At 37.9% G+C, this 13437-nt stretch overlaps 1 protein-coding gene across 1 annotated transcript in view; it reads right to left on the bottom strand.

Moving 5' to 3' along the window:
- Window positions 1-3636: 3636 nt before the first annotated feature.
- Window positions 3637-13437, bottom strand: part of slc10a7.L (solute carrier family 10 member 7 L homeolog) — a gene marked incomplete at its 5' end in the record, with an annotated part of 123382 nt that continues 113581 nt past the window's right edge. Inside the window, 2 exon segments of the mRNA NM_001172194.1 lie at window positions 3637-3950; window positions 8028-8173. Of these exon segments, the coding sequence (NP_001165665.1) occupies window positions 3912-3950; window positions 8028-8173 (185 nt within the window). The 3' untranslated portion in view covers window positions 3637-3911.

Below are 13437 nucleotides of genomic sequence, written 5' to 3'. Positions count from 1 at the left end.
TGCCCTGTACCATGTGCATCTAAATAGCATGAGAGGTATAGGGTGGGTAGGAGATGCCTAGTCTAATATATATATATACAGTATATATAGAACTCTGAAACAGAGCAGAAAAACATGCAGCCATCTGTTGCACTTTGCACCCCTTCAATTCAGCTCCCCATAGACGTATCAACCTTTTTATTCCATCACATATCTCTGCCCCACCATGTTAAAACTGTGGAGCAGACTGCTTGATTCTCTGACAAGGAGCATGCATTATATGTGATCTGCTCTGTACCCCAACTGTCCCTCGCAGTGGAAGGGATTTAGGCTGGTAATTGTTTGCTGTGCACTAGGCTTGTGTTGGAAGGCCAGGGTGTGAGGAAAGGTCTTCTCTACCCACAGTGACATTGGGCAAGGCCTTATCTGGTGCCCACGTGCATGCACTAACCCATTGGCTACATGGGAGGGGGACAGTTCAGTATAAAAATTAAAACTAGGTAAATAGGCTGTGGAAAAAAAAACCATGTTTCTAACATTAGTTAGCCACGTCACTGCCCCACCCTATTCCTTGTGTAAAGAACTGGAAGCAGAAACTATTTGTTTATCATGGAGACATGATACTGAGCTTTAATTTTATTTCAAGGTTTACTTTTCTTGTAAGTGGTGGTTCACTTTTCAGTTAATTTAATATATTATAGAAAGGCCAATTCTAAATCCTGTCCCTTATTGATGCGCTAAATACGAATGTATTCGTTCAGCCTCTCGCATATTTCTACATTTAAGGCAGGGGTGTCTAAAATGTATATCGGGATCTACCAGTAGACCTTTAACTGATGATCAGTAGATCAGTAGACACTGTCAACAAACAGCTTGTCTATATCACCCTCCTGTTTTACGCTTTTCATTCAGATATTTATTATGTTAAAGGGGTAGTTCACCTTTCAGCTACTAGTTGTTTTCAGATAGATCAGTATATATCCATTGCCAGCACTCCCAGTTTTCAGTAAAACCGCCTTTAATATTTGCAAATCTTTGCATAGCAGTACAGCAACATAGTGCTGTTTTTCTATGTGTCACCGTTTTTCGGGGGGGGGGGGGTCGACGACCCTGTAAACTGTTCTTAATTGATGCATTTAGTTGATACATTTCTTAATAAAGGCAGCTGTTAGAATTGATACAATATTTGCTAATACTCCAGAGATGCTGCTGAGAAATGTAACCCTTTAAAGTTACATAAGAAATATTTGTTTTTTAAACATAGCAATATAAATTCTCTTAAAAAACTATAAAATGTTTAAGTAATATTTTCCGTGGAACAGAATGCTAACAGTAATATTATGGATGTAGATCATATTGGGACAACATCACTAAAAGTAGGGCTCACATTAGTAAAGTATGGGCACTCCTGATTTAAGGCTTAGAATAAAACAACTTTGTGAAAATCTGAGAACACAAGTCAAAAGCTTTCCCCAGCAATGTTTTATCCAGCCAAGTGCCGCTGTTAGAATCCTGAATGGTAAAGTCACTTTCTGAGAGCTTCTGTGACACACAGCGACTGTAGTGCCAGGGCAGGCAAATCAAACAAGGCAAATAATTTATGTATTTTACATCTTTAAACACGGATGGCTCCATGCTGGGTGCAGGAGGAATAAAAAAGGGGGGTTGTCAGACAGGCAGGATAGAAAGACTGTCATCCACAGGGGGAACTAGAACGTGCGGGTATTCATACATTCATTGTGCTGTTCATTGGCCCAGTGATTATGGCCTTCATTAAATGGGTTAAGAAAGGTATCCAATAAAAAATGCAGTGGATAGGCTCATGCAATGATTTTTTTGGCTCTAGTGTGATGGTAATGGAGAACTTGCAGAATTAACTGCACTGGGAGAGGGACTGATGTGTAAACAATCTCCGTACATCAGACACGTCCCAGGAAAGTGCATGAGCAGGACATGGCTTATCCTATACAACGGGGCCCCATGTAAAAAGGATGCAATCCCTGGACACTGGTTCTGAGAATATCATTTATTTATCTATAGCAGCCACCCCGTATGACTTTTCCACTTTTATTGTTATATTGGGAGATGTGGCTGCTGTCTTATGAATGAACAGGAGAAATGACTGAATTATGGACACACAGCTCATGTAAATAATGGATGTGTTTTTGCACAGATGCACTTATAGAACGTGTTGGCTACTGGCACTCAGTTTTCTCCAACAGCGCAGTTCTGCCCCCTGCCACACACTGTGTATAGTGATGAACGGGGAGATTTTGGCCAGTACCTTGTGTGCATAGTGACAAGCAGATGTCATTCCAGTCACTGGTATTTGTGTTTTCTCCACCATGCAGTGGAGTGCAAGGAATTCTGGGATTATCTAAATGTATTAATACTGTTTTTACATAGTTTAACTCTTTCAAAGGACTCCCAGTGCACACTCACATACATAGATCCATATATAAACTATATATACCAGTAGCTATACAAAATTAACTGTAGATCTTAAAGAGATACTGTCACGTTAAAACAGGTAACCAGCTAAAAGGTCCTTGGTCAATAGTAAAAATCCAAGTCCTACTGTGACTCCTTCAGTTACATTGAGTAGGAGCAATGCTTATCTGAAAGCAGTTCCACTGTGAAACGCTGGCTCTTTCTTAAAGCACAGGATCAGGAAAAATAACCTGAGATAGATGCCTACACACCAATATTATTGTTAAAAAATATACTTGTTGGTTTGGGAATACATTTTTATATGGTAGAGTGAATTAGTTGTAGTGTTAAAGGGGAACTCCACACAAACATAACTTAAGCTTTTCGATTAAAAAATATGCAGACTTTTCATGATTTTTAATGGTTTGGAACAGATCCCTAAGCCCAGCCCCTGCTCTCCTGCTGATCTGTCTGACTACTTTGCTGAGCTGGCTGACTACTGTTACTTTGTATCAGCAACAATCTGTCCTCAGCCTGCATCCTCCAAACCCCACAATTCCGTGCACACGTAATTTCAATAAGGAATGGAACACATTGTGTAATGCATTGTGGGTCATGTAGTTCCTGCATGCTGTCTGTAAGCTGTGGAGAAGTTGTTACAATTTGTAACATCAATGTTTAGTCCCTCCTTCCCTGCCAGGATTTCAAATGATACAGAAAGAGAAGAACTGTTAAACAGCTGGATTTCAGCATAGAAAATGGTATTTATTCATAGTTTTTGAAGAAACAGGTAACGGTGATGGGTATATTAGGGGTTTCTGTGTTATGTGGGCCTCTTTATTACATTTTGGTTTGGAAGCCAGAGTTCCCCTTTAATAATGTAATTTAGAAATAAAAACTCCACCATACAAATCATGACAGTATCCCTTTAACATCACAATAGCTTTTGATATTATTCAAGAAATCATCCAAGCTCCCCATTAATAAAACCTGTCAGAGCAAATGATAATATACTAATAATATATACAGCTGTGATATCAATCACAACAGTGAATGATACTGGATTATAAAAAAACTTTTTGCATCAACAGTGAGAACGTGGCGGATCCTGATTTTCTGACGCACTGAAGAACAAACCGGCCGACTCGTATGTTTTTGCAGCATCAGACTGCATTTAATATATGTATATATATATATAAAACTGACTTTACCCACATGGAAACAAAATACAAGGCTGGAGATTTTTATTTTCTTAAAAATAATAATAAAAAAAATACAAAATCATGATTCAGGTGTACACATGTTCTCTGCAGCCACCAATGGCCCCTCTCGCTTCCAGACGAAGAACTTGCCCAATGCATCCATAAGGCACTTCAATAAGATGATCTTTATTTATTTAAAAAAATAAAATATGCATTGAAGAAACATTTGGAAATACAAGTCTTTCATGTGATGTCTGTATGTACAGTATTGTACAGATTTACATTCCCTGTGCCCTGCTGTTATAATGGAATCTTCGGCTGCCTTGTTAGTTTCAGCGCCTGGAAGAAAGCAGAAACGAATGAAAAGCTATTGCACAGTATCAGCATGACAGGTATGGGATCTGTTATCCATAAAGCTCCGAATTACAGAAAGGACGTCTCCTATGGACTCCATTATAATCAAATAATCCAAATTTTTAAAAATGATTTCCTTTTTCTCTGTAATAATAAAACAGTACCTTGTACTTGATCCAAACTAAGATATAATGAATCCTTATTGGAAGCAAAACCAGCTTTTTGGGTTTATTTAATGTTTACATGATTTTTTAGTAGACGATATGAAGATCCAAATTACTGAAAAATCCGTTATCCGGAAACCCCCAGGTCCTGGGGATAACAAGTCCCATACCTGTAGGACTTTATGAGTATCTCCACTGCCCATAAAGATCCTATTCTGAATTATGTCTAATTGGTAACTCTCTTCAAACATCCTCAGCCCTCCTATAACTTAATAATGGCAACATGTATATTGTGCATTTAAAGAGAACATATACCCACCTGTATAACATCATTACAAATTATTAGCACTCTACTGAGCACTTTTACAATTGAATTACATTTCCAACATTAGCGTCATCCACTTTAGCCATTCTGATTGGACAGATAACAGCATGGGCAGTCTGGTGCAGTGTTAAACCTTCTTATATCATGAATGGAAGGGTAGGACTACATGGACGTTTTCGGTGCAATGCAAAGCGCTGAGACAAAACGCCTGCGACAAGTCACATGCGACAGAAATAAAGTAAGAGATAGAAATGATGGATGAAGTTGCAGCATTGATTAGATGCAGACGCTGCATGCTGCGTCTGCATATGACAGTCATGTTGCGTCGGATCAACGATGCGTCTTCTTCCGACATTTCTATCTCTTACTTTATTTATGTTGCATGTGACTTGTCGCAGGCATATTGTTGCAGAGCGTCAGATCGGGAGGGAAAACGTCCACGTAGTCCTACCCTAAATTGCACCTGGCGCATTTTACATGAATAAAAAAGGGGTATATGTGCCCTTTAACTAACTTGCATTGATTAGCTGCTCAGAGTGACACATTTCAGACTTCCCCCCACTTGATCCTTGTCTATAGACATAAATATATTAAGAGATTTCACTTGATCTGAGAAAGTGGAGGAAGCAAAATCAGATATATTTAAAAATAGCAGTGCGTAATGCAGGATGAGAATGATGTGCAGTGAAGCAGCAGGTACGATTGGGCACATAAATATATTCATATATAATGCAATGTCACACACTGCTCAATCACAGAACTGAAAGATCCCGCGCCACTTAGAATAAATGGGCTCGTCCTGGTCCTTCTACTCACACTGTACATGCAATACATAAAGGATAATGTACACTCGGCTTTTACATATGAGAAGTCACCAAGGAGTTGCGTGACCAGATCAGATAGGAGGTCACAAGAAGAGTGCTTTTATGCAGGTCACTCAATGTAAAGCTTCTTAGATTGTGGAGCAGGAGGTACATTATCTCTTGTAAAACTAATTGTTTTTCTTTAGGCAGGGACCTGTGGGAAGGTTCTACGGGGAGCACAGGAACAGAAGTGTGGGGGCTGCTCTACATGGCTGGGAATTACACATTTATCAAAGGTCGCATTTCAAATTCATATGAATTTTTAAAAACTCCCCTAAACTCCCATGAATTTAAAATTTATTTAAACATTCGAATTGTTCAAACTCCGATGAATTAAATCGTTCTGAAAACTCAATTCAAGTTTTTTCCTCCTAAAAAACTCGAATGTCAGGAAGGCTGCAAACAACTCCAAATTGATCCCTGGATGTCTCCCGTTGACTTAAACAGCAAATCGGCAGGTTTTAGGTGGCGAATAATTAAATTAGAGTTCTTAAAGGGCCAGAGTATGACAAATCTCAAAAATCAAATTGTTTTAAAAACTCGAATCAAATTTGAATAACTCACTAGTCGAATTTGACAGTTTTGACTATAAAAAAATTTGAATTTATAATTTTCAATTCAACCCTTGATAAATCTGCCCCTTAAACATTAATATTAGGGATACACAAAATCTACAATTTTTGATTCGGCCGAACCCTTCACCAAAGAGTCGACCGAATACCGAACCAAATCCTAATTTGCATTTGCAAATTAGGGGTGGGAAGGGGAATACATTTTTTACTTGCTTGTTTTGTGCAAAAAAAATCACGTGATTTCCCTCCCCATCCCTAATTTGCATATGCAAATTAGGTTTCCGATTCGGTTCGGGCAAGCAGAAGAATTCGGCCGAATCCGAAACCTGCTGAAAAAGGCTGAATAATAGCCAAATCCCGAACGGAATCCTCGATTAATATCAACAACTTCTCCAAAGTGGTTAAAGGGGACACATACTCAACCGTATAACAATTTCTCTTAGTGATCTTCTGAGCACTTCTGCAATTTACATTTTATTCATTTTTTTGCACTTCTAATATCATGAATGTATCACAAGATCACACTCTGCTTCTCTGTCTGGGCAGGGGCAGCACGAAATGGGACAAATTGGCTTTTGCTTGTCCTTTAAATATTATTGAATGTAATGTAAATATAGAAGCTTTAGTAACTGTGATGAAGTTGCTTCAAACATAAGGTGCTTCTTCTTCCCAGACCTTGTACAGACTGAATTTACACCAAGAAGGGATCAATCCTATACTTTGCCACCTTAAAAGAGAAAATATACAGCAAACGCCTGGTACAGGGTGTATGTATGTATATATATATATATATATATATATATATATATATATATATATATATATATATATATATATATATATATATATATATCTATATATATATATATATCATCCTGTCTCTGCTCACTGTGATTAACTCAACCCAACAACTTCCACTTTGAGATTTCAGTCACATTTCAGAAAGAGAAATGAAGTATTCAGACTTGTAAATATTTAACATCAGCCCCACATTAGCAGTTGGCATAGGTGTCATCTTTACTTTCATAGAGCCCCAGGGGGCAAAACAATTTTACAATATGCCAGAGCTGAATTGTGTTGATTGACTTAATTGCAAAGAAAGATTAGACTGATTTAGTTTATCTTCTGTCGCACACAAAGAAAAGCAACATAAATACGACATTTTTTTTCTTGCTTTGAAATCATCAAACGAAAGCAGAGAATTGGATACGTTGCTTGAATTTATGGCACTTTGCAAAGTCCCTTCTTGCTGCCCCACATTGCTGGGTTTTTGGGGTATTTAAGGGTCTCAAGGGTAAATCACATACTCTGGCTTGGGAGTGTTTCTATGAACATTCAAATGAACATAGGAATATTTGTGTGAACACTATTCTTTAAGGTCCGAATGCCAAAAACTCGAAAATTTTTAGTTTTGTTTACTATAGAATCCAAATTATAAGTGGAACAACATTTTTTTTTCATGATTTATTATACCCCGAGGATGGGAAAGTCCGAATATGAAAATCCGACATCTCAGACCTACGGAGGTTGTATATAAGTCAATGGGAAAGCTCCGGAAGATATCCTGATCTGCGCTGGGTTTCATGTAAAAATCCAAAGATTTTGTGGTTTTTAGGCAAAAAATCGATTTTCGTGATTTATTCCTCAAACTTTTCGGGAAAATGTATTGATAAATAAGGGGAAATAACCCTTGCAGATTTGGTCGGAGAGAGTCTCTTGAGAGAGTCTTTTAAGACACCTATGACTAAGTACCGGAGGGTATGAAACGCGCCAGGTGGGCCATGCGGGGTCAGTATGTACCATTTTAAAAGTGAACTGTTATAAAAAATTTAGATTTTTAACTACTAATTGAGCCTTGGGCCATATATCTTGGATATATATATATTTGTATTACTGGACTTTTAACAATACATTTATTTATATAAAAATGCTGTGTGAATGTACAACTAATAATTATGTGCCTTGCAAACCATCCCTACAACACAGCACCATGTGGGGAGTGCATGTAATATTGTACATATCTGCCCACACTTCTGTGTTCATATGATATTGAACAATTACGTGAGACTAGCAGTCTTGCATTCAAATATATATATATGTATAAACATACATACATGCACACATAGAATGATATTTACCTTCCGCCTTGATAGCATCCATGATTTGATTGTTGGTACTAATACACTTCCCAGAAGGATTTGAGCGGGGTGGTAGATTAGCAGAGGAACTGATATTAGTGAGAGATGTTCGTATCCTGCAAACACGATCTTCAGCATAGGGATTCCTGGGAACAGAAGATTACGGATATGACACAATTTGCCTTTTATATATTCATACTAGATTTTACACTGCAAACACATACATGGGGCTAATACACTTGGACAAAAGTGCAGTGTGTATATTCTGCCAATTAATTTGTATTTCAGCTTCAGGAAAAAAGTGAACAAAACGCTGATCTGTCTGCTAAAGGTAAATGAGATGATATAGATACTATAAACCCATTTACATGTGCATGAGCTGTGTGTGATAGAAGCGTGTGGTATAAATGTCTATGCTGCGCTGCATAGCGCTCTATGACAGGATACAGCTGCCTGGCACTGGGAATACAGAAGTCTTGTCTATCAGATGGAATTTATAATCCCCTTGAAGAGACTTACACAAGACTGGATATTTTTGGGAGACTTTAGAGTTTTCAAACAGATTCTTTCAAAGGACAGTGTCTCTCCATTAATGATTTGCCCTATGGGTTTAAATTAACATAACCCCAATAATATGGAGTACCACTCTTGGAGCAAGTTTTAGCACCAGAGCAGGACTCTAAAAGCAACGCTTCTTTTGCATTTGAGCAAGTTGAGGGGAGAGGCACATACAGTATATATTGCAGATATAGACGGTTGAATTTATATATACAGGTATGTATATACCATTATCCGGAAACTCATTATCCAGAAAGCTCCATATAACGGAAAGCCTGTCTCCCATAGACTCCATTATAATTAAATAATCCAAATATTTAAAAATGATTTCCTTTTTCTCTGTAATAATAAAACAGTAGCTTGTACTTGAACCCAACTAAGATATAATTAATCCTTATTGGAAGCAAAACCAGCCTTATTAGGTTTATTTAATATTAACATGATTTTCTAGTAGACTTAAGATATGGAGATCCAAATTAAGGAAAGATCCATTATCTGGAAAACCCGAGGTCCCGAGCATTCTGGATAAGAGGTTCCATACCTGTATTTATATTTCTTGCTGCCCCTGGTAACCGGCTGCACTCCCCATGGCCTTTAATTATGGCATAAGCAGCTCAGTCTAGGAGAATTTTTCTTCTTCTTTCTTTTACATATTGTATCACATTATTCATAATAGTTCCTCCTTTAAGATGCATGGATGCCTTTAATTGCCCTGCATATACACCAGTGCGCTTATCTACTAGTAACACTGACAATAGGATCTGAATCAGTCCAAAATGTCTTGTATGCATGAGCCCATACTAATGGCATATTCTGTTTTATATTTTTCAGACACTATTGTCTGTTTTATAGTTGCGAGTATGAATGAAAATACCAAAAGCAAATACAATATTAGTTTCTGCCATATTATGGGAAGTTTATATATGTATGTTTTATTTTTTTTAAATTACTTTTATATTCAAATGTCCTACATGCTCAGACCTAGGGTTTTCTGGATAACAGTTCTGTCTGTAATTTGGATCTTCATACATTAAGTCTACTAGAAACTCCTTTAAACATTAAATAAACCAACTAGGCTGGTTTTGCTTCCAATAAGGATTAATTATATCTTAGTTTGGATCAAGTACAAGCTACTGTTTTATTATTACAGAGAAAAGGGAAATCATTTTTAAGAATGGATTATTTGCATAAAATGGAGTCTATGGGAGATGGCCTTTCCATAATTTGGAGCTTTCTGAATAAGGGGTTTCCGTCCCATACCTGTGTCAGTAAGTTACATTCATAAGAACAGTATCAAGTGACATGTTTAGGGTTGATACTATTCTTATTGAATAACAACTGAAGCCAACAGACTTTTCCTAAACATGATGTGATAACCTCTCAACACTCCAGCATAAGAGCTTGGTACTTGGTACAAATATACATTTAAGCAGATGCAACACTGCAGGTCTTTTCATCTTGCGATCTCTGGAGCAATATAATCGAAGCAAATGAATTGCTAAGTTCTACAGGAACTGATTGTCTGCTCCATGCTCGACAGATTCCGATGAGACTTTACGAGATGCCATTTGACTTTATGGAAGTGAGCACTATGCATGCATTTAGATGGACTTTAAGCTGTCATGCTGAAAAATGTTTATAAAACATTCATCAAAAATGCCTCTTTAATACAATGTATTGTCTGGGAGATGCTAAGTGGCACACGTAAATGGATTCCTTTCTGACTAAAGTCATTTCTAGTAAAGCTTTTCTCCCAATACTGCGGAGGAATAAAGGAATAAAGACAGAGCATGTCACTGTCACATTACTACCTGATGCAAACACAGGGGAAATCACTAATGCACAGCAGGCCATGTCTCTAGATCTCACATGAAGTTTCTCTACATTTACCCAACAGAGCTTGACACTGTTCTATAGTACTAGGCACCACTAAAGTTTTTCGCTTGAAGGGAAAGCCAGGATAGGGTAAAATCCTTCCTGCCAACTCCACTGGTTAGCTATCCTGCAGAGCTTGCAGTTTAAAATATGATTGCCCAGTGTTGTACTGATCTGGTAAAGGATCCAAATTCTGGACCTTTACAGGTTTAACTGCAAGCCCCATCTTGTGGTCCAAGAGAGAAGACAAGAGAGAAGCCCAGTCAGATCATCAATAACATTTTTCCTTTTGCAAAAAGCTTTGTTTACATCTTTTTTATAATAATTGTACAGGCAGTGGAGTAACTAGATGATACTGGGCCCCACAGCAAATTAATTTTAGGGCCCCCAACATTTCCAGAGGTTGCCCTGTTTTACCAATATATATTGACATTTCTCATTAATTAGGGCATCATAGGCCCCCTATACCTCCTGGGCCCCCCTGCAGCCGCAGGGTCTGCTTCCTCTGTAGTTACGCCCCTGTGTACAGGTATAACAATTTTTAGTTTATAACATTCATAGCACCATGAGTATCTAAGAGAGAAAATATTTTCCCCAACTATCAAGAGCCAGTGCAAGAGTTTGGAGTGAGTGGTCCTCACCACCTGCCTACCTTTCCACCACCCTCTGGGATTTAGAACATTCTGCTCTAGTCAGGTTACTATTAAGGTGTGCAATTTAGCAGTCCAAAAATAAAGAGAACCTTCTGTTGCCTCGCGTTATGATGCTTATTACTTCACTGTTAGTTTGCCAACTTTTGAGAGAACATTTCTCTCGCTTCACTCATTGGCTTAAAACAGATATACCCTATAATAAACACTAAATTTGCAGAGACCATTTCATTCCCAAGGACTTCTGTTGTTTTTTTTTCCAGGAAATGATTAAGGTTCAGGACATCGGTAACTACAGTAGACTCTACAAAACACCTACAGAAAAGCTGAATCGTTGAAAGTTTTTCTCTTGTATACAAAGAAAAATAGCCTTAAACGTGGGCTTCAGCTGTTATCCTCATCATCAAAATGTTCCTTTATGAGAAGTAGAACACTCTTTTTACGTCTAGCCAGTTTATAGTGGAACCTTGTTCTAGTTAACGGAGAGCGGACAAGGATATGAAGTTAAATAGCAACAGGGAAGAGGGCACAGAGACTGTGGAGGGTCACTCCAATTGAACAGGATTACTTTGCCCATGGGCCACATCAAATAACAGCATGTACATTAAAAGTTACCCTATAGGTCATTCTTCACCATTCAAACATGTTTTCAGTTTAGTTGTTTTCAGATTCTTTTTAGATTCTTCACCAGAAATAAAGACTTTTTTCACTAGCTTTCCACTTATTGTTTTTTACTGTTTTCCAAAATTGAAGTTTAATGTTTGTGTTTCAGTCTGGCAGCTCAGTGAGCCAAATGTAGATTCTGAACTGTTACAATTTGCTACATTACATTTCTCAGCAGCATCACTGGAGTATTAGTAACTGTTGTATCAATTCTAACAGCTGCCTGTAATGAAACTCAGGGATTCTGCTCAGCAGGGACAAAGATAAGAAATGTATCAACCTCAACACTACAAAAATGGTCACAAACAGAACATAGAAAGTAATTGAAAAAAATCTTTATTTCTGGAGAACTATCTGAAACTAACTGAACTGATAAACGTTTTGGAAGGGGACAAACCCCTTTAAGAATTAGGGGGTAAGGGGAAATACAGGAGCCTAAGTCTGGGTTCTGTCAAACTTAACTTTAAGATTATATGAGGCGTATGCCTTTGGTAAACTACAGGGAGGCAAACCTGCAAGATATAAACAAAAGACATCCTGTTCCTAATTATATATTTTTACATGCCTAGTTACCTTTAGGTTTTTTTTTAATCTCTTCTTTCAAATAGCAAATTAATGGAGGCAAATCTGCAAAACAAGCAGCAAGATGCGTCCAAAACAAGATTGTTGGATCTCCTGTTCTCCTGTATTTTAAAGTCATTTTTTTCCATCCAAAGTTGCCGCCAGCTATAAAACTAGAGGGGGAAATGTTAAATCTCTTCCTCCGTGTGGGTCCGGAAAAGCTTCAGACAGCTGGTTAATGCCATTAACAATATCCTCTTTAGAAACCTGTTTACTTTATTCTTTTTAAGTATATATACATGTCACAGAGAAACATGAATGCGCTGTCATTAAAGGCAGCAATTCGGGCTTCATGTGTCTCTCTGTATTATGCCGTACTTCTTGGAAGCCACAAGCCAAATAAATAATTGGAGAGGTGCAGCCCTGAATGACAATCGTTTTTCATGTGTCTCTTTGTCGTGAGCTCGGATTGAAAGATGTACACTTCAAGTGAAAGCACATCTCTGGGGCGAGATTCTCCAGTTCAAACGCGGTAAACAACTGTTGTTTCTCTGATGCACACTTTAGTACTGCTGGAGGCAAACTTTCTAAATATTAATAAAAACCTACTGCTAGCAGTATGTACAGATGAATAGGCGGCATCAGGACACAAAAGCCTTTGGTGACATTTCCGGACACATCTGAGAAATGCTGCAATCAAAGGATTTATATGCAGGGAGAGAGGAAATGTGCCTTTTTTTCAAAATTCATTCTGGAAGCTGTGTAGGAAATATAAAGTTTGGTGTTTTACATACCATATGCACAGTGTGGGAAGCTTCATTCTGGTGCCACTGTTTTGTACAAGGGTATGTGCCATCTAACAATACTTACTGAGCATAAAACTTTATGTACTAAGAACTGGTGTCCAATGCAAATGTATATTGTCACAGAAGGGTCTTTATAACAATGAAAACTGCTGTATTGCGCAACTGTCTCACTCTTATGCATCATCATTACGACTGCCCAAAAAGGGAAGGTCAAGCTCAGGCTTTATGGCCAAAAATTACATTTGTAAATAAGCCTGGCCACGTTGGGGCGCATGCTGTTACATGCGAATGAATGAG

The sequence above is a fragment of the Xenopus laevis genome, chromosome 1L, assembly GCF_017654675.1.
Source record: "Xenopus laevis strain J_2021 chromosome 1L, Xenopus_laevis_v10.1, whole genome shotgun sequence".
Taxonomy (NCBI): Eukaryota; Metazoa; Chordata; class Amphibia; order Anura; family Pipidae; genus Xenopus; species Xenopus laevis.
The sequence above is the reverse complement of the archived record's forward strand: the minus strand, read 5'-3'. Positions and strand labels throughout refer to the sequence as shown.